The 21,406-nt window shown below is 37.9% G+C and overlaps 1 protein-coding gene and 1 long non-coding RNA gene across 2 annotated transcripts; both read left to right on the forward strand.

Annotated features, from left to right (window-relative positions):
- Positions 1-40: 40 nt before the first annotated feature.
- Positions 41-1,718, forward strand: LOC136240645 (uncharacterized). The gene is made up of 3 exons (XR_010693917.1): positions 41-235; positions 298-917; positions 1,436-1,718. It is a non-coding gene; the product is annotated as an uncharacterized lncRNA (long non-coding RNA).
- Positions 1,719-9,256: 7,538 nt separating this feature from the next.
- Positions 9,257-19,608, forward strand: LOC136240053 (rho-related protein racA-like). The gene is made up of 7 exons (XM_066030874.1): positions 9,257-9,656; positions 10,812-11,081; positions 11,129-11,252; positions 14,472-14,828; positions 14,877-15,240; positions 15,291-15,603; positions 19,232-19,608. Exons 1-7 carry the CDS (start codon positions 9,377-9,379, stop codon positions 19,444-19,446), a joined length of 1,923 nt encoding a protein of 640 aa, XP_065886946.1. The 5' UTR covers positions 9,257-9,376; the 3' UTR covers positions 19,447-19,608.
- Positions 19,609-21,406: the final 1,798 nt, after the last annotated feature.

Genomic DNA, 21,406 nt, shown 5'->3' on the forward strand with positions numbered 1-21,406 from the left:
GTTCCAGGTATGGTAGAAAGAAGGAAAATGCAATTTTTTTGTTTTGCACCATTGGGCTTCTATCCACACGTCTTAAATAAACGCCGCACTTGTTTCAAATAAACGCCACGTTTGTGACGTCACGTGAATACGCTCTATAGGCAAACCAGGATTGGATAATGTCAGTGCTAGATGGACTATACACACCTATGTTGACTGGTTGACTGGTATAACATGACAGTAGTTGTAACATAAGGTAGAGAAATAAAGTGAAATACGCCTATTTTTTATTTTGCGATGGTTACTTTTTTATTTTAGCGAGGTCGCAAAAAAACTATGAACATGATGACGACTCCTAAAGATTTTTTATCACGTAACGCAATACAAATCTATTGAGAGATGTTGCGTAATTTAGGACTAATATTGCGAAACCGGCCCTACACGTAAATAACTCACAGTAGTGGCCGCGCGTCTTTTAATTGGGCGTGCGCTTTGTAGTTTCTTGGCCGCGCGACTCACTACCGTGAGTCTTGATCTCTGAATGTGTCATTTTGTGTAGAGAGCAATCTTCCACAAGAAGTGACCTGCAGGTTTCAGTGTATATTGTTAACCATTAATATTGTTCACAATAATTATTGTGAACTATATGTACAGTGAAACCTCACTTAGTGGCCACCTCTTTAATAAGACCACCTCATTATATTGGCCACCTCTAGTAGGTCCCAAATATAGCTAAGCATTACTTATGACCTCATTAATAAGGCCACCTTGTTATTCAAGCCAAATTTTTTGGTCCCACAGCCTGCCATATTAATGAGGTTTCATGGTACTTATGTGAATTTTTATTTTTCGTAACTTTTCTTCAGGTTTACTGATGGGCACTATGAAGCATTGTTGACTGGTACGTGTATAATGTGGTGACTTGAAATGCTAAAACAGTACGTAGCATGTCTTGTATGTACATGTAATGTGTTGTAATGTGTCCACACATCCACACATCTTAGAAATAAATATAATTGTATTCTCTATAAATAGTCAGTTCCATTGTGCCACTGGGTCATAAGTTGGTTGAGTATGGATCATCCAGGGCACTTGAGTCACATTTTGTCCTGGCCAAGTGGATCTCATCCACTGACAGAATATACAGGATCAGATCACGTCTATAAATTACGGTGGAACTTGTTTATTGCCACCTTCACTCATTCAGCAGGTAACAGTGTATAAATTCTCAATTGGAATTGGCTTTTCAAGAGTGGTTGTCTTTCTATACTAGTGGCCATTAAGATAGGTTGTACTGATAGAGTGTACATACTAGAGATGCAACAGTATCCTCCACTTAGTGTCGTTTGATAGTGATGCAAAGGAGACTATGTATTATTGCATTTAAATAAATACTATACTATTATATTGCAACTCTAGCACGTATTTATAACAGGAATGTTTGTTAACTGTTTAGACATACTGGAGCCACACCCACTCATCTGGATTCTACAAATGGAGTCATACCAACTTGTTGTCATCATACTTACTCGTTACTCCCATTGTGTTTGGATGAATCTACATGCCGTCATGTGAGACTTGCTACCATGGCGGGCCACTGGAAAACATTTGCATAGCAGTTATATTACAGTCATTATTGTACAATTCTTACATTATTGTTGTGAAAAGTGTTTGGTATTCATGTGTCTCCTCTGTACGTTGTAATTACATGTGTAATTTTGTGTGGGGGTGCTATAAAATGCAATAATGCATGGTGACTTTGCACACTTCCTTTTAAGCTAGCTACATGTGCTAATTACTCACAGCTTGTGTCAACAACTGGTAACCCAGTTGTACTCTTGTGTCATTCTTTAAGCCGCGCCCTTAGAGGACAAATTATGTGGGGGCGACTAATTTCAAAGCGAAGGATGGTATGCAGCACCATAGATTATATCTATGGACTATAATCTATGGCAGCACACTTCTTGGTGGCTATATGTACTGATTAACTACATAGAGCGCCAGTTCATCAATACCCAGTGACCGCAGTTGTGCTCTGCGTCATTCTTTAAATTCCGAGTAAAATTCTTAGAGAGCAAATGACGTGGGGGCGACTAAATTCAAATTTCCGAGGGGTCCGACACTTCGAAAAGAGCGTACGAGATTTCCAGATTTCTTTCTGATTTCCAGGTTGATTTCCGCCTACGCAAGCTTTAGTTTACGGAAATATTCTCCAATTTACAGACAATTACGGAGGTTAGAGGCTTGATTTCTGATTCTACTGCAGGGAGCGTACGAGATTTCAAGAAGTGTCGGACCCCTCGCAAATTTCAAACTAGCCATTCTCGAAAACAAATGTTTCAATCTGAACGAAACTTTCAGAACAGTTTAAAGACACATTGCCCTACATGCCAAGCGAGTATTGCGGAAAACAACAATCTGGGATTTGTATTTGGCCTCTAGGTCGACTGAGGACGACTGAAACTTCGTTTGGTGCTGAAATCACGACTGTAGGGTAATCATGTATGGTGAAATCGATGATGTGAATCTTGAGGTGATTGAGTGAATACTGAAGCGATAACAGGGCGATCAATGTTCGGAATGCACAAAGGAACGCAAGGCATACACCTGCGGTTGCGTCTAACCGCATGCGATGATAAAAAAAAAAAATGAAACTTCCCCTTTGATGTCAGCAACCTCGATCACGAAACAATCGGCATGGATTTGCTTCACTGCTTGTGTGGTAGTTACTAGTGACACGATGAGTTCAACTCCAGAGTTTCAGAGGGATAGCGTAAGTGACGGGTGGATTACAGGAAGGCCGAATTTGACAACGTTCGTTCTTGTAAAATCCTCACGTAGTGGTCGCGTCATTTATTGTCTGCGGCGCGCGTTTCTGCTTTACTTGCCGCGTGACTCACTACCGTGAGTCTTGATGAATTCTTGCTTATCAAAATAGCTATCACAGAAAGATCGATATACTCTAATAGAACAGTCAGTAACTCTAATAGAACAATCGCATATCCATCGATAAGTGTTCTGTTCGGGGAGAATATAAGATATGGATCTTAAAAAACTTTGTGTCTTCTGTTCTACATTTTCATTTAGCTGTTGAGAGGCTTACCGTGTCTTCTATTATTTCAGCACAGTCATCAGTGTTGAAATTTGTGAAAAATTGGTTGAACCTCCCCAGAAATTGTACTCCTGGAACTGTTTTCCACCCGGATGTGTTGGATCTCCCCTTTTTACCACACCTGAAGCAATCAGCCAAACTTTCATACATTCTGGCTATTGAACGGTCAGTTGATCCACTGATTATAGAGCTGCGACATTCTATTTTAGCTAACAGATCCGATATCTTTTCCACTGTCCTTGACTGTTTATCTGCTGCTAAGGCTTCAGTTGCCAACATTCACTCTGCAACTTTCAAGAACCATGCTCGCCACAACTTACGTTCTGCTCACATTGAATATTGGAAATCAAAACTGGAACCATTAACTGTTCAAAATAAATTTTTAGATATTGTAACTCTGGAGCAAGCTTGCCCTCTGTGGAAGAGACTGATGTATGGCCTCCCTGAAAAACAGCTGTCCTTCACGTAGAACAGCTGTCCTTCCTGCTACGTGCTGGTTGTGACACTCTACCAACCCCTATGAACCTGGCCAGATGGAACATTATTACTGATCCTAGATGTGCTCTTTGTCAAGCTCCTCAACCCACAACAAACCATATTTGACTGGCTGTCCTGCTGCTCTAGATCAAGGCAGGTATACCTGGAGACATGATTCAGTTTTACAGGTCCTTGTTCATGGGCTCCAACAGCATTTACCTGAAACATTCAAACTTTATGCTGACCTTCCAGGTTATCTAGCTAGTTCCAGCCCCCCTAGTACCATCCCAACCAATCTTTCCTCCACCCTCAGCAGGCCTGACTTGGTATTGGTTTCTAATGATTCCATTTGTTTGTTCGAATTGAAAGTACCAACTAATACCCAGCAACATCTTCTTGCTGCTAGAGCTAGAAAGGAAGATCGATATAGCTCCTTGCAATATGACCTCCAGCTTTCTGGGTTAACTGTCAATCTTGTTCCAATTGAAATTGGTTGTTTAGGCCACTTTTTGCCAGAAACAATTGCTCAAATGGCTACTGTTTGTGAAGTGCCAAAGAAAACCATAAGATCCTTGTTTGAGCAGGCAGCTCGCATTGCTGTGTCCTGTTCTTACAGAATTTTTAATTCTAGAGCCTCCCCGGGCTGGGATCTTTTAGACCGCCTTAGGTAAACTTTAAGTATTACATATATGTAGATATAGTTGTTTTTTTTGTTTCTTTTTTTTGTGTATTGTAATTTAATTTACCTTTAGTTAATGTAAGTCTTGCCAGGGCTCCTGTACTGATCCATCAGCACATGGTACCCCTGTGTCTAGGCCCCTGTATGCTTGTAATGTATATTTTGTCTTAATCATTAAGACATCTATTCCCTTAGAGTATATCGATCTTTTCTGTGATATGCATTTTGACAAGTAAGTTTGTGCTTCAGCCACTTGTTATTTATCCATAAACTGGAAATTATTAGCAGAGCATGAGAACTGAGGCATAAATAATTGGGCATAATTTGAGCATAATAGGTAAGTATTGAGCATAAATTTAAGCATAATAGGTAAATATTTGAGCAGTGCAGCATAGCATAATAGGTAAAATTATGAGCATAATCGGCGGGTCCCTAATCTTTACAAGGGTAGTAGTATTCATACCATACCAGTCACACTAATAGAGTGTGACCATAAAACCATAAATTTACAACTGATAAAAAGCACTTAATGCATTTAGGAGTGGGAGGCATGCCTCCGACATGCCTCCCACTCCTAAATGCATTGGTTGACTTGGCTAATAGCATAGCATGTCATTTAGGAGTGGGAGGCATGTCACAATGCATTTAGGAGTGGGAGGCATGTCATAACATGCTATGCTATTAGCCAAGTCAACCAATGCATTAAGTGCTTTTTATCAGTTGTGAATTTATGGTTTTATGGTCACACTCTGTTAGTGTGACTGGTATGGTCCGACATGCCTCCCACTCCTAAATGCATTGGTTGACTTGGCTAATAGCATAGCATGTCAATCAATGCATACCAGTCAGTATTCATACCATACCAGTCACACTAATAGAGTATGACCATAAAACCATAAATTCACAACTGATAAAAAGCACTTAATGCATTGGTTGACTTGGCTAATAGCATAGCATGTCAACCAATGCATTTAGCACTTAGCACTTAATGCATTGGTTGACTTGGCTAATAGCATAGCATGTCAACCAATGCATTTAGGAGTGGGAGGCTAATAGCATAGCATGTCAACCAATGCATTTAGGAGTGGGAGGCATGTCATAACATGCTATGCTATTAGCCAAGTCAACCACTAATCTCAGTATTATTTGTGATATGCTGTATCATCTCATCTACAGTTTCACAATTGGTGTTACAATCCTGGAATGTCAACAATCTACAAACAGTACACAGCACTATGTGATAGTCAGCAACTTACTTACTTTAACATCTCTACTTAAACTTTGTTTTCAAAATGTATTTAAAACCTATATCACCAAGCATGGAGTTTGATTGTGGGTTTTAATTTCATTCAACCAAGGCTTACATGTTCTACAGTACGATATGTACTGGCCCCACTGATCATTAGTGCACAGTATTGTTATCCCTTTACTGTTGTTTACATTCTGATGTCTGATGACATAATTGAATGTATTTTATTTAGCTATGAACTAATGGAAATTAATTTTGTTGATACAAACATATAATTATACCAGCTTTGTGCATTGATCAGCACTGTCTGTGTGTAATGGCTTAGCACAAAATGAGTTTACTGTCACAGTTATATTTTAATAACACATAAATTCAATGAAATTGATACTTTGTAATCCTTCTTACAACCCCTCAATGATAAAGGATGCCACAAAATACCTCTTTTAAATACTAGAATCATCTATAATGGCAGACAATAGCTTTTAATGTATAAATATTAGTGTCATACACACCAATTTAGAGTCACACTGCTTGTCTTATGTGTTTTACACACCATATCCTGAAAGTGTGACTGCACCCCAAAGATGTGCTGCTGGTTAAGTGTGCTATGACCACCTGAGTAACAGTGTGGGGTATTCATCATGCACCCAGGTGACTAAAGCAGCAATTAATCATACGGTATGTACCATTCACCTAATAAATAGCATTACCAAATGTTAGTTAGAAGTTGTTGATTCATTATGATTCTACAATGGGGTATCTAGACTCTTATTGCAAAGTTGCTACACTGCTGCCCTGAATAGAGTGACTGCATGCTTTATTAGAGTGATTGACTGCCCTATGAGAGTATCTCAAACTGCCATACCTAAATTCTTTGGTAGGACACAGGCCCACCCCTATATGCCACTGGTCAAATAGTCTTAAGTACATGTTAGGAACCCAGCCCAAGGTTATTCATGGTTTTCAGTGGTGGATACGGGGGGGTCAAGGGGGGCTCTTGACTCCCCTCTCCAAAATTTTTTAGTATACCAAAATTGAGATACTCAAATAGTCACTCTAATAAAGCAGTCACAGTACTAGAGTAATGTGTAGCGAGCTATGTAAGGATTTTTATGTACTTTATCAGCGATAAATGCGTAGTTGGTGAGGTGGGCCAGTTGGCTGTGACCTTTTTTTTGGTCTCACCTTACCAAACCAGACAATGTAGGGCCTCAGTTTATTTTGACCCCCCTTTCCATAAGTCTGGATCTGCCCCTGATTTTAGCTGAAACTGAGGTGAAGCCAAGGTTTCTCTAAAATTAAGGGTGTAGTTCCTAGAACATGGCTTGGTGTTTAATTTTAACTGTGTTATATTTTAGAAACCCGCAATCAAAAACAAGTTTTCATAAATAGGTTTTAAGTATGTATTTAATGAATGTGCTTGAAGTCTGAATAAATTACTTAGTAAGTTTCTAACCACACTTAAGAAGGTTTCTAATATGCCAGGAGGTTTCTTATTGATGTTAGAGACATCAAAGCATACTAGAAAGAGAGAAACTATCACAGCAAAAATAGTGTTCCAATACTACATATTCTAACCCCGTCTTTATTCAGTATTGGAACAACTATTTTTAAAAACTCCTTATAACGAGACAAAACGAACCTCAAATCTATAAATGACTCTAATGTTATTCACTATTGGGGGCTGTGATCTGTTTTTGTTTGAGTCAAGGTAGAATATTTGGACTATTAGTTCTAACACCTAAACATAGACGGAATAAATACAGTCAGTATTTGTGTATGAATTATGCTGTGAATCATTAGTGATGAAAACATCATGTGTACAGAACAAACAGTAATAGCTAATAAAGACATACGATACCTCAGACAGCATGTCGGTGACCACAAAGTGCAGTAAAGTGGAACACGTAGGAAACCATTGTGGGCATGACACAGGGGCGGATCCAGAGTCTGGAAAGAGGGGGGGCACCTTGCTGAAAAAAAGTTGAAGAGCAAAAAGAAAAAAAGAAAAAAAAAAAGGTCACAACAATAATAGCTAGTTATCCTTTACCAAATATATTATATCACGTATGTTATGTAAAATAAAATCCTATTTATAGCTTCCTAAGTAAGCTACACTTCCCCATGAACACTGACTGCTTTATTAGAGTGATTGGTGATTGACTGCTCTATTAGAGTATCTCGATCTTATATACATTTTTTAAGGGAGGGGGGGGGGGGGGGGGGGGGCACGTGCTCCCCGTGCCCCCCCTGGATCCGCCACTGTGACAAGGTACAAACTACATCTCAAGGGAATTACAGAAAAAAACAAAGTGAAAAAAGAAATTACAATTGTGTGGGCTATTATGCAAGTGGTCTCAAAACCTCGTATCCCGTCTGAGAACTACTTCTGTATATCGTCGGACTCAACAATGTTACTCTTACAACTGCAAATACCACAATAAGGGTGTGGTTGGTTTCCTCATTGCTGATCAGTCAGTAAAAGATAGGTATCGATATTAAACCACTGCTTAAATAGTAGCATGGGGGGGGGGGGGGGGGGGGGGGGGAGTATTTTATACCGAGTTATTAAATCTGAGAATGATTCTGTCATCCTTCAACATGACCTCAACTTGCTATCCCAAATGGGCCGCAGTTTGGCAAATGAAGTCCAATATAAATAAGTGCGTACTTATCAGGTTCTCCCAATCACCAAACCCATAACTACCATTTAGATAATCACGTTCTAGATGTAAGGGAAGAACATTCCTATTTGGGTGTCCTACTAAATAAATCTTTATCCTGGTCAAACCACATTAGCAACCAAAGCATCTCAAGTATTTAGCTTCTAAGACGTAATTTGAGTAACTTTTCTTCTTCTGTTAAGGCTTCTGCCTACCTCACCATAGTTCGTCCCATCATGGAGTACGTAACATCAGTCTGGGGCCATATCAGCAAATTGACATCCAAACCATAGAAAAAGTCCAACGTAGAGCTGCCCCGGTGGTGGGTTATGTCTGATTATAACAGATTTAGTAGTGTATCAAACATGTTAGAAACTTTAAACTGGCCTACCCTTGAATTGAGACGTAAGATTAGCAGATTGCAAACTTTTTATAAGGGAATCCCAATGGCGGATCCAGCTCCCCCCCCCCCTTCAAGAAATTGCATACAAGATCGAGATACTCTAATAGAGCAGTCAATTACTCTAATAAAGCAGTCACAATGTTCATGAGGCAGTGCAGCTTACTTATGAAGCTATAAATAGGATTTTATTTTACATAACATACATGATATAATATATTTGGTAAAGGATAACTAGCTATTATTGTTGTGACCTTTTTTTTTTTTTTTTTTTTTTTTTTGCTCTTCAACTTTTTTTCGGCAAGGTGCCCCCCTTTTTCCAGACTCTGGATCCGCCCCTGAATCCACAACTTATCTGGCCTATCAATACCACCATACTTCTTAACCACACAACGTTCAACTAGACACCACCACCCAGACCACTTTATCCATCCAGGTACTTGAACCAGTTACTATCAGCACTCCTCCACAATTGTCGTCTGGGATAACTTGCTAACCTCAGTGATTGAATCGGAAAACATTAACATGATTATTTACTAACCAATTACTAGACATATAATTATAATATTGCTGTACTGTAATCATGTGTATGTGCGTAATTTTCCTTGGGGCGTTATTCACTCCCTGGGCGGCATTGGAATAGTACTGTATATATCAATAAATAAATAATAATTATTACGATAGCAGCACACGATCCTAAATTAATTTTGTGGGCGCTTACAACAAAGCTTACGGCCATACCTGGCTCCCACTCAAATGGGTACTGATAGTCCAGACTATAGGTTGTATTGAGGTATCTCATCTTGTGCTCTGTTAGATGGCTGGGCAGCACACCAGGCTGTCTTCCCTGGTCAATATGGATCGTACTATCTATGATCGGAGCTACTCGCCACAAATCAGGATGGCGGCGATGGCCAATCTTATTAGGTTAAAGGCTGTGATAGTTGGGGACTCGGATGTGTTGAAGGCGCACTTCTTAAAGCAAACCGCTGGTATTTATGAACGAGATCTTGCCAACACTTACTTGTACATGCAAGATCACCTGGTAGATGTTGAGTTGTACGACAAGGCGGTAGATCTCGCGATCTGGAACACTAGTAAGTTTGTAATGCACTTAATATAAGGCACCACCCCTACCCCTCCACCACCTCAGTGGTCCCCGTAAGACGTCATCGACGCTTTTTATGACGGCAGTTTGTTCGGGGACAAAAATTAGCCCCTATACAGAATTCCTCTACAGTGGTGATTTGGAGGAATTTGTCAAATCCCCTGTATTGCCCAGAGGTGGAGCATGAAATTGTAGTGGGTGTGGCACAGAGTTCTCATTTTGGGTGTGGCAGCTAGATAATTTATAAGTTTGAGGTTTGATATGATGTCACAAAAATCCGATGTTAGCTAAGTTGGGCTTGTAGAAGCATAATCTATGCTAGAAGTTATAGCACAGACAGCAAATTTAATACCCCAAAAAGGAAATGAAACTTAACTACAAAGTGAAGGCTAAGTACACAAAATGAATTACAAATTGTGCAATCTTTTGGGTGTGGTCTTCTATGATGCAATGTCAAAATCATGTGCACACACCAGAAACCATTTTTTGGAAGGAAAATGTGACATACTAAAATGCTAATGCAAAAGAGATCTACTGGAATATTGTTGTTATATTATGTAAAAGTACACAACACAGCTACTGGTAAGATATTCTGCTTTGGGATGGTTTTACAATAGCTTTACCTTCTCCGTAAATCACAGAACCTGAAGTTTTAGCAATTTTGAAGTCATTCTCGAGATTGCAATGTTGGAAAATATTATTGCAAAATTGTACATCTCTGAAAGAGATTTACACAAAGTTAAGAACATAATTCTGACCCTACCACCTCTCTAAAATTGACCAGGTGGCCTGCTTTTTTGTTTGTAATTACCTATTGCATTTGGTGTGATACACTAAATTAACACTGTACCATACATATAACAGTAAATTTTGATGAATGAGTTAAATTCATCACTTTTTAATTTGTCAAATGTCTCTAAGCATCCTTAAAAGTACGTGTTTAGATACAATTTCTTGATTTTCGTCAACACCAATTTTGTCAAAGCTGATAAGTGTGGACCGTCAACTTTTCCTTCTGGTTTCCTGTTGTACTACAGACCATCTCATCATAGTCGAAGTGACAGTTTGACATTGGCATAATATTGCACATAAAGTCATGTGGTATATAAAAGATCACTTTTATTAATAATGAATTTGTTTGTAGGTGGAACAGAGACAGAAGAATATGCTCGACTGCGTCCATTTTCCTATCCAGACACTGATTTTCTCTTTATGTTGTTTTGTGTTGAGTCTAAGGAGACTTTACAAAATTGTGTACAGTTGTGGGGACCAGAGGTATCCCATTACTGTCCTGATGTGCCGATAATATTGGTGGGTGTTTCACACTGCTATCGTCCATACTTTGATATTGACCAGCCACCTTCAAACAGATGTGTTAGTGAAGAGGAAGGGAAAGAAGCTGCCAAGAAGATTGGTAAGATAATTTGAAAGTGTATATTAGTGTAGCTGTTGTTGTGTTAGGAGCTTATGCCTATTATGAGTGTGACTTGTACAAACACTATGAGGTGTATGGGGCAACACTATTGGGAGTGACTGCTGTGTTGAATAAGAGAGGCTACCAGGAGCAGGGAGGAAAATTACACAAGTTAGTAACAATGTATCACTATTTTATCTTAGCAAAATTGTTGTTAGGAACAACTACAACTATTTAAGTGTTGATTCTTTAAATAATTTGATCCAGTAATGCTTGTCAAAGCATACTGGCTGGTGCAGTGAGCATTACTGATTACTCAGTTGTGCATTTATTTCTACTTCTATTCTCCTACATGCTCATAAATTATTTCAAAATAATGGTGCCTGAGGTAGAATTTAACCTTTAGCTACTTCAAGCAAGATCGACCGCTACTCCATAATTATATGGAACGTGTTTATTGACAATACAGTGTTAATAGTGGATCATGTTATTTGTTGCACCAGCATATATAGTAGTGATCAAATAACACTATTGTGTATTCATTGCCATACTAATTTTGTTATTCAGAACTCTGTGATCTGGTGTAGTTTGGTTAGTGATACACACACAAATCCTTAATTCACAATTTATATGGCAACACTGTATCATCAATAAGCCTCCCAGTTTCTTATCACCCAGGAGCATACCCAGAGGATTTCAGGAAACTCCTTTGGATTTTGACAACATGGCTTCATGTTTTAAACATGTTTGCATGCCTGAATCATCTATACTAAATGTATGGGATATTTTTAAAGCCTCATAACTCACTTGTTCTTGCCTGTATCAAAGGACGTTTTTGACTATTAGTTCTGGCATTTAAAGGACTTCACAGCACTACTAAATGTTGGGGCAGCTGGCCCAGAGTTATTAACAAGAAACAAGGACTCAGGTGAATGAGGACAGATTATACTTGAAACTTGAGAAATTGAAACTTGAGGTTTGGTAATCAGGACACATTTTAAATAGTCAAGTAATAGTTTCTCACATAATAGCAACACTTGTAGCATTAATAACTTTGATGAAAACATTGAGATAGGAGATACTCTGATAAAGCAGTCAGGCATATAAACTACTCTAATATAACGGTTACTTACCTGTAGTGGAAACCCCTTCCAAAATTCTTGCATACTGTATAGCGGGTTTTTATTGTGAGGACTTTAATCTCATGTTTTGGGCACTTTGCAATATTGAAATTCGTGACATATTTTATCACGTGGAGTTTAATCATGAGGTTTTTAGGCCTGTAACACTATTGTGTTGGAACATTCCAGGCCCATATCCAGGGGGGTTCTGAAAAGCTGCCCTCTTGGAAAAAAGGTCCTCAATGTCAGTAAAAGGTCTACAAAAAGGTCCACAATTTTAGTATGCAAGTCCAAATTTCAGTAGCAAAAGTCCATTAGATACAGTTTACTAAATACTTAATAAATATAGCAATATCTAGCTAAATAAAGTGTTCTGGGTAGCTTATTCAGTGCTTATAACGCAAGATCAAAATACTCTAATAGAGCAGTCAACCACTCTAATAGAACAATCACTCTAATAGAGCCATTACATTTTCGTTTAAAAGCTACTAAATTTATTTGCAAAAACATATCTAAACTAGAGCTTTCATTAAAATATGAAAAAATTGGGGGGCAAGCTCCCCAGACCCCCACGAATAACATCCATGCAATGTGTAAATTTCATTCTTAAAGCACTCTTTGGCCTGCTCCACTGCCTCTGCTGAGATAGTGCTCAGGATTTTCCATCCATATTCACCAATACATTTAGACACAGACGGTATAATTACAGTAGCAGTGTGTGTGTGTGCGTGCGTGTGTGTGTGTGCGTGTGTATGCGTGTGTATGCGTGTGCGTGTGTGTGTGCAGAGATACTTTGCCAGACGTCATCAAGATAGCTGGTATTGAGCTTGAATTTGCTGCCTAACAAATTGTGTTATTTGTACTGACTGAAATGCCACCAAATTCAACCTATAGTATCTATTTTCAAAAATATAGTATCAACTTTCCTGGGGGGGGGGCATGCCCCCCCTAGTTTCAGCATGTGAAGTAATCCTGCATCATAGCTACCATGCAAAAAAGGTCCACTTTTCTTCTAAAAGAATTTACCCAGATAAAAGTCTGGCTATGGCCCTGCATTCAACAATAAACCAGGTACTTGTTTATGTACACAACAGCTTGTTGATTGTTTATAATGGCTCGATCAGTTGCTTGTTAATAAACCAGGTACTTGTTTATGTATACAACAGCTTGTTGATTGTTTATAATGGCTCGATCAGTTGCTTGTTCCCCTACAAAAAAAGTGTTTCTTCACCAAGCATTGCTGAACACAGCTGCCCTACTCGTTTCCTAGTGAACTTCAGACTTCTGCATCAATTCATCGTGGATACAAGGATAGATACAAAGAAACACAGCTAAAATTTCATTGAGTCTGTACTGCATAGGTTAGAGGACTTAGATACTGTGCTACAACAGTCTATACCAGTCTCTCAAACACAGAATATAACAGAAAAGTTTTGGCAGGAGCATGCATCGAAATATTTGTGGGTGCCTTATTGTCTATATGGTGCAATTGAGGCCAAATCACTGATACAGTAACAGTACTGTGGTCATTATTCATCTAGCAACTGGCCAGCTAGCAATTAATTATTCACCTAGCAGCTTAGATTGGATGCTTTCACATACAGCTGTTTAGTTATTGATTGTATTCATATATCTAAAGATAACTATGTCCAACTAAAATTAGGCTAAATATGCTTCTGGATGGCATTCCCTAGGTGATAATTTTAATTTTTTTCCTGGGGGAACATCCCTAGTAGGAGCATGCTATATGCAAAGCACACTATGTATCACTCACCACTGATGGCCCACCTAACTCAATTTGGCCAGAGCCGGCCTGCTGAATCTGGGGTGCAGCCTCCATGGAACAGAGACGTCACACTTCAGTTTCACTGTTTGTCATTCTGCTTCTCTTATATACAATAAAAGGCCGTATAGAATTAACAAAGTTACATAATTCATTGTTAAAAATGTTTCGTCGCTTGAGAACACACGTGAAAATTTTTTAGCATGAAAATTTAACTCATGAAATTTTCTCTCAGCTTATATTTATAGAAATATGGTATGATCTTTTTCTCATAGGAAATGTATAGTGAAAACTTTAAATAAAGTGCCAGACATTTGAAAGAAAGCTGTGCTATAAATAGGCCATATTTCAAGAACTTATCAGCTCAGAGTGTACATGTGTAAGTTAATAAATAAAACTGCCATCATAATGCTGTGATGGATCCCAGGGTAAATAACTATACGGCTCCCCCACCATACCTTATTTTATATGTTTACTCTGTTACAGACGTTCTACTTTCCTTGGTGGACTATTTAGCAGAGGAAAGAAGAGTCCAGTTAAACCTCCAGTACCAGATAATCCTGATAAACTGTTACCAATAACACAACCAATGAGACATCAGGGTACACACTCATTCTCATTCACTACACTGTGGAATAATGAACTATTCTCTGATGTCATCATACATCATAACCAGATGGTATATCATGCCCACGCAATTGTCTTGTTCTCACAGTGTAAACTGTTTACAACACATTTCAACAACAACAATGAATCAGTGAATGACTCAAGCTCAAGTGTAGCTAGTAAGCTAACAGATGCAATCAAACAGTCAACATTCTTCACTTCAGCAAGTATGGAGAGGTTAGTAATATGTGTCATTGAGTAGATATTAGTATGGTGATCCTGTAGTGAGTCAGGAAAAGTGCACCTTTATGTGAACGATGATATTCCATCGGTGATCACTGAGGCTGTGCTGTCGTGTTTGTATAGTAATAAAAGAACAGTTAGTGGTGTTGTTGATGAAGTAAAATTGACGGCTGTTTGCTCTGAGCTCTCCGTCAAGGTGAAACAATTAACAGAGAACAAGTGGAATTTAGAATTACCATTGAACACTGATGATCTTCAGTGTTTCCTTTCATCTGGGGAATTTTGTGATGTGAGATTTGTAGTGGAAGGAGAGAAATTGTGTGGTCATCGTGCCATTGTGTGCTGTCACTCTGAGGTGTTATCAGCAATGTTATCAGGTGGTTTTGCTGAGAGTCATCAGAAGGAGGTACAAGACACACATAATCATTACTCATATACTATTAACACCCCACACAGGTGGTGATACAAGACTGCAGCCTGGTGTCTTTCTGTTGTCTGTTAGAATGGCTGTACACCGGCAGGTGTGACTTCAATCCCAGGGTGGGGTTGAGTGCATCAAGAAGAGCAGCAAAGTTATCAGACACTGAAATGTTGGAGGTGATACAACTTGCTGATAAATATTGTCTAGCAGAACTAGTAACTGTTAGTGAGGTGCAGTTATCAGAAAGAATCATCTCCAAAATCATAACCTCTACCGCAGAGACATCTGCAGCCTCACAACAGTCAAAACTTAACTCACAACTTGAACAACTTTTGGATGAGCTAGTTGGTTAGTAACATTACCTTAGTAGTTATCATGCTAGATAATTTGGTAAATTGAGTGCATCATTGTTTTCAGTATACAATTCCACCCACTACTGGGCACTTTGTCTAGAAAACTCTACTGAAAAATTTGTTCAAAGTGTGAATTGTAAGTTTTTCATTGGGTGACCCAATGAATTTTTATTTTTATAACACTTTTATTGGATAAAACCCCATTAACTCTTGACCCCATGAATTCACTTTCCATAGGATATTCATTGGTACCACATTCATTAAATTTTTGATTATCCTGCAGAATAACAGAACATTTCTTGTTAGAACAAGTGAAGTGACTGCATATTAACACAATAACCAGTTTTAGATGTACACGTACTGATTGAAAGGAAATGATAATGATCGTTCAGCAAATGTGCATATAGTACAAATGTAAATGTAAAGTTATAGCAAAAGAATAAGTGGACAGTTAGTTTGAGTATTTTAGCTATGCCTTGTATTGGTAGCAGGGCTGTCTTGTATTGGTAGCAGGGCTGTCTTGTATTGGTAGCAGGGCTGTCTTGTATTGGTAGCAGGGCTGTCTTGTATTGGTAGCAGGGCTGTCTTGTATTGGTAGCAGGGCTGTCTTGTATTGGTAGCAGGGCTGCCTTGTATTGGTAGCAGGGCTGTCTTGTATTGGTAGCAGGGCTGTCTTGTATTGGTAGCAGGGCTGCCTTGTATTGGTAGCAGGGCTGTCTTGTATTGGTAGCAGGGCTGTCTTGTATTGGTAGCAGGGCTGTCTTGTATTGGTAGCAGGGCTGCCTTGTAGTAGAGCTATGAAGCAACTATGATTAGTCGGGTGATCAATCAGTTTTTGTTGAGGGTGAATCAGGCTATACGGGATATAATTACTCAAATGACCACAAGATTGCTTACTTTTGTCATAATGAATGCGCTATAGTGTTATAAGAGGAGGATGGTTATTATTTATTTGCTATAGGCACTATACTCCATCAGTTCACATTTTACTGTCTGACAGTCATGTTTGATTGGTTAATTGGATGAAAACACAGATAATGTAAAAAATTCCATTGATTAAAATAAACGTGAAACCAATTAGTTAGTTAATCAACTGATTAGAGGGAGCAAATAATTGGTTATGGTCCCTTGGTAATGGTCACAGCTCTGATAAACACTGTGCTGCACATGGTAGTGTGTCATTCAGCCAAAAAAGTCAGCACGCCAAAAATTTTTTTTCATGCATGCATAGTTCTCTTCTCAAAAGCACATGATTTTTTTGCATTATAGCTGCTGGAAACCTTTGGCACTTCACTTCATGTGTTTGTGAAATACAAACCCTCAAAATTAGGTTTAATTTCTTCATTTTTCTTGGAGCCAAATCTTTTTTTGTTTACACACTTTACAAACCCACAAATGCACAACTTGATTGCCATGGAATTTGGCATACACACTGAGGTGTATTCTTGTGTGAATATGATAAACATTCCATGAGTTACATATGATTATTTGTACAAAAAAAAGACTGATTTTTTTTGTCATGCCTGCCGGGTAAACTGTAGTCTGGCAGCACCCACTCCTTTGCTTTAAGAGTAAGGGTCTGGTGACCGTAGTATATGGCACTTGTGCTACTACCACTATAGTGGTAGAGCCAATCAAATCACAGTATCCAGTTTAAATTTGTGATGTAAAACGTGTCGTTTGCACTATGAATAACACAATAACCATGGCGACCGAATTCGGAATAGTTGGAAAGCAGCTGATACTCTCCGAGTGAGACTCCGAGATACACATGCTATAAAGACTTACGAAGTTTTGTGCTTTCTTCTAGAGGTGTACCAATTATCTGATCGGCTATGATATTGGCCACCGATATGGGCCAACATGGTAATTAAATTTTTACCATTATTAGTATCGGTACGGAACAGTAGGAGAACCAATATCGCTACTGATATTTATACAGTAGCAATAGTTTGTACATAAACGGATTATATATTGGTTTTCTACGCTATCCAGGTAGCTGTTTAGTGCCAGTGGCTTAGTGACGCTATGAGAAGCCATATAAATACAAGCGATTTACTGTTTCTTGCTGGAAGGCTTATCACAGTTTTTACAAACAGCAGCTATATATAGTACCTTTGTAGTAAAAAAAGACTCACAGGATAACCAAGGAATCAGCTTTCTCACAAGCCAATAAAATGCGGAGTATTGCAGAAATATCCGTTTAAGGTTTCATGGGAGTATACATAAAAATGTTTGTGGGTGCCTAATTGTCTGGATTGCACAATAGAAACCCAAGCTACCACCACAGGCAGAGTATAGCAATGAATACATGCACATGTTGTAGTAGGTAAATCTACACTTTTGTTTACTTAAAATTGTAAAGCAAATATCGGATCAACTATCAGTTATCATTTCTTTTGGTGGCATCAATATCGGATATCGGTACATGCCAAAAACCCATATTGGTATACCTCTACTTTCTTGCACTGAGTTACAACAGCCTGAACAGGTAATTTATTATGTCATGCACAATTTGAAACCACATTTGAATTCCAGTCGCACAAGTACCATATACTATATACTACAGTCACCTCACAAGTACCATATACTACAGTACCATATACTACAGTCTGTTTATAGGTTAATCATCAACGGTCAGTTTTTTGTGGTTTAAAAGAAATTGCAGCGAGAACTACAGAGTTACAAGGAAAAAACCATAAAATTGCAGGTGCAAAAATACTCTAATAGAACAGTCGCCGAGTAGAAATATGTGCACAAAAACATTGACAAAAAAAACTGTCCAAAGGTCAAACCAGAGACCTCCATACCTAACTCCCAAACTGTTAACCAATGAGTCGCTTTTGGAAGCTGCTCAACTCACTTAATTTCTACCTTATAAAGTAAGTTTCTATTTTACATCAAAAGTTCACATTCATAGACCTGCCAGAGGAACATCTAGAACATTCTGTGTATGTACTATTAGAGAAAAGTCCTCAAAAATGTGCACTCTGTTAGGATATTAAAATATATAACACATGGCCAGCCATAAACTGGTTTTGGGGCTTGTCTTTTTTGCACAATGATGATTCTGGAAGACAGAAGTTACAATAGTATTGTATCGTAGATTTTATTTGGGCTTGGGGTATATAAAATGCTATGATAAGTAAAGTATTACAAAACTAAGTAACAAGTAGTCTAATGCAATACAATACAATTGTAACTTCCATCATCATTGTTCCTGTGGATAAGAAGAAATTGGGTAAAACAAGTCCCAAAGACAGTTTATGACTGGCTTTGGGGGTATTTAAAATACAAAAAGAAGTGAAATTCATGCAAAAACCGCTAAGCTGTACAAAAAGGGGTGTGGCTTTCAAAATCTTGGGTGAAAAGTTGTGAAATCAAAGGTGGCAGTCAAGAAATGGCTGCATGTTAATGCCAAACAATGGCCAGGGGTGCATTATTAAAACTGATTGGAATTAACATCATTGCAGCCATTTCTTGTTCACCACCAACTTTGTTCATGCAGGCTTTCAAAGGCCGCACCCTTCTTTTACAGCTTAGCTGTTTTTGCATAGATGTGATTTACCAGAAAGTTATTCATTGATTCACAGTTGGTATTACTAGATTCCATCATATTGTAGATCTGGTTTCCTTCTGCAATAATTGTGGAGGAATGAAGCTAAAGAAATGGATATTGTTACTGATTGCTAGTAACTATGGTGACATCTGGGATGAGTGGAAGACCAGCAAGAAGGCATCACAATTACCTGAAGATGATAGAGATTTCATTGAGGATAAAGTATGGAACAAAGAATATTTAAGTTTCAGTGAAAAGTTCAAGTCTTTATATTGGTAGATATGTATATTTATCTAATTTTTATACTCCATTTAATAAGCAGATCATACTATTTCTGTTAAGAATTCAAATTTATTAAGACACGTGTCATACAATGTGCATTTACTCCTAATTGGATTATATAGCTCATATTTGTATTGTGTACATAACAATATTTTAACTAATTACTGAATAATTTATTCTTTTCCTATAGCTCATTTGAGATAGTTATATGATCTTGATTTTGTAGTAAGAGAAGGTACTAAGTTTATTGTGTTAAAGGGAACCAACGCTTCAAACTGTCAATTGATTCCAACTCAAAATGATTTGGTCCTGTCATGATTAAAGATAGACATCCCATACATACCATACTTACTTGGTTAAATTCTGCACTTCCAATATTTGAATGGTGCCACAATAATTGACTTTAAAATTATGAACTTAAACATTGTTTTCAAGCATCAAGTAGAGGTTGAGTGTGAATAGTTGATTTTTTGAATCGCGGTAATAAACTCCGTGACATTTTGCAGTATGCATCAATGTCACTCAACAAAAATGTTATGTACAAATAGGATAACATAATTATGCTAGCAATAGTATTTATTGGGTGATAAATGCTACTATGATGGTACTGTTGTATACTTATCAAGTTGATACTATTTTGTATGCAATCCCAAAATAGATCCACAGAAAGTATCACAAACCTTTGCAATTTCTTTAAGGTCAATAAAATTATAGATAACTACCCTAACATGCCAATTTAGATTGCTGACGACTTACACTTGAGTGAGAGATTGACCATATTAATAGCTCATGCAGCTTATTCTTCTATCCTGTATATGACTACACTCCATAGCTTTACTAAGCCCATATAATTAGCTCTATGATTGTTTAGTGGCCATTGTCCACTTTTACTCACCATTTGAAATACACAAAATGATACAAATTTTCTGGGTAGCTATGTAATTTTTGTGAATTAAGATTTATTTTTGTGGATCATGAATTTTCACTCGGGTTACCTTAATTTACCTAATAATCATTAAATTCAAAGATAAAAAACTTGGTGGAAGCCAAGCCACCACAAAATGTTTGAGAGTTAAAATATTAAGCAAGTTACCTAATTGGTATAGCCTCAAACTATTCCAAGGAGTCAGCAACGAAGCATAAATCTCATAGGCCATTGAAAAAAAATCTGTAAACCTTACTTCTCAAATTGGTCCAAATTTCCATAAATTTCCACTTATCTACATAATATACTAACAGTTTGATAATTGCTTTTTTTACTGTAAATCTCTGTGTAGAGTTTAAATTCTGTAAATCTCATAGATAATTTTTCAGTTGTTGCAGATCCCTTACCTCCAAAAGTGTGAAGTACATGGAAAAGGGCACAATATTGTAATAAATCTTTTGTGACAGCATTCTCTGTCGTAAATATACTGCTTCAGTTAACTTTGAATATTTAATAATCAGTGGTGGATCTAGAGGGGGTTTCAGGTTGAGGAAGTTTTCTGTAATTGTCGGGGGCGCCCACTCTGGAATTGCAACTCCAGCCTAGCTTTAAGTTGAAGACCAAAAAAAAAGTTCACTACCTGCTGTTGAACTACGTAGTGTTGATTTTCAAAGGAAAAAGTATGAAGTTTGGCCAGTAGAAAAGTCCTAATATAATACATTACGTATACCTCTCGATTGCAAATCGTCACCTACATGAATCGTAAATAAATTATGGGCGTGTGCTATTTTCAGGGGGTTTCAGCTGAAAACATTGCAACCCCCCTGTATCTGCCATTGATATTTGCAAGCTTAATTCTCTCAAAATACAAATATGTACCTAATCTTGGAAAACCAACCTTTTGGGCACATTGGTCAATTTTCTGTTTTATAGCTTAAATGAGGTACTGGGTGCTCATCTATCTTGTGTTAAAATTTCAGCTTAATATCTTGAAGCATTCCTAAGATATGGCCAATTCTGTCCTCTGCATTA

The sequence above is a fragment of the Dysidea avara genome, chromosome 12, assembly GCF_963678975.1.
Source record: "Dysidea avara chromosome 12, odDysAvar1.4, whole genome shotgun sequence".
In the NCBI taxonomy this organism is placed as follows: Eukaryota; Metazoa; Porifera; class Demospongiae; order Dictyoceratida; family Dysideidae; genus Dysidea; species Dysidea avara.

Coding starts and splice junctions, on each gene's coding strand:
- LOC136240053 (XM_066030874.1), top strand. CDS start 9,377: ATGGCTGGGCAGCACACCAGGCTGTCTTCCCTGGTCAATATGGATCGT. Junction 11,253..14,471: donor CAGGGAGGAAAATTACACAA/GTTAGTAACAAT, acceptor ACTCTGTTACAG/ACGTTCTACTTTCCTTGGTG. Junction 15,604..19,231: donor ACTTTTGGATGAGCTAGTTG/GTTAGTAACATT, acceptor ATCATATTGTAG/ATCTGGTTTCCTTCTGCAAT.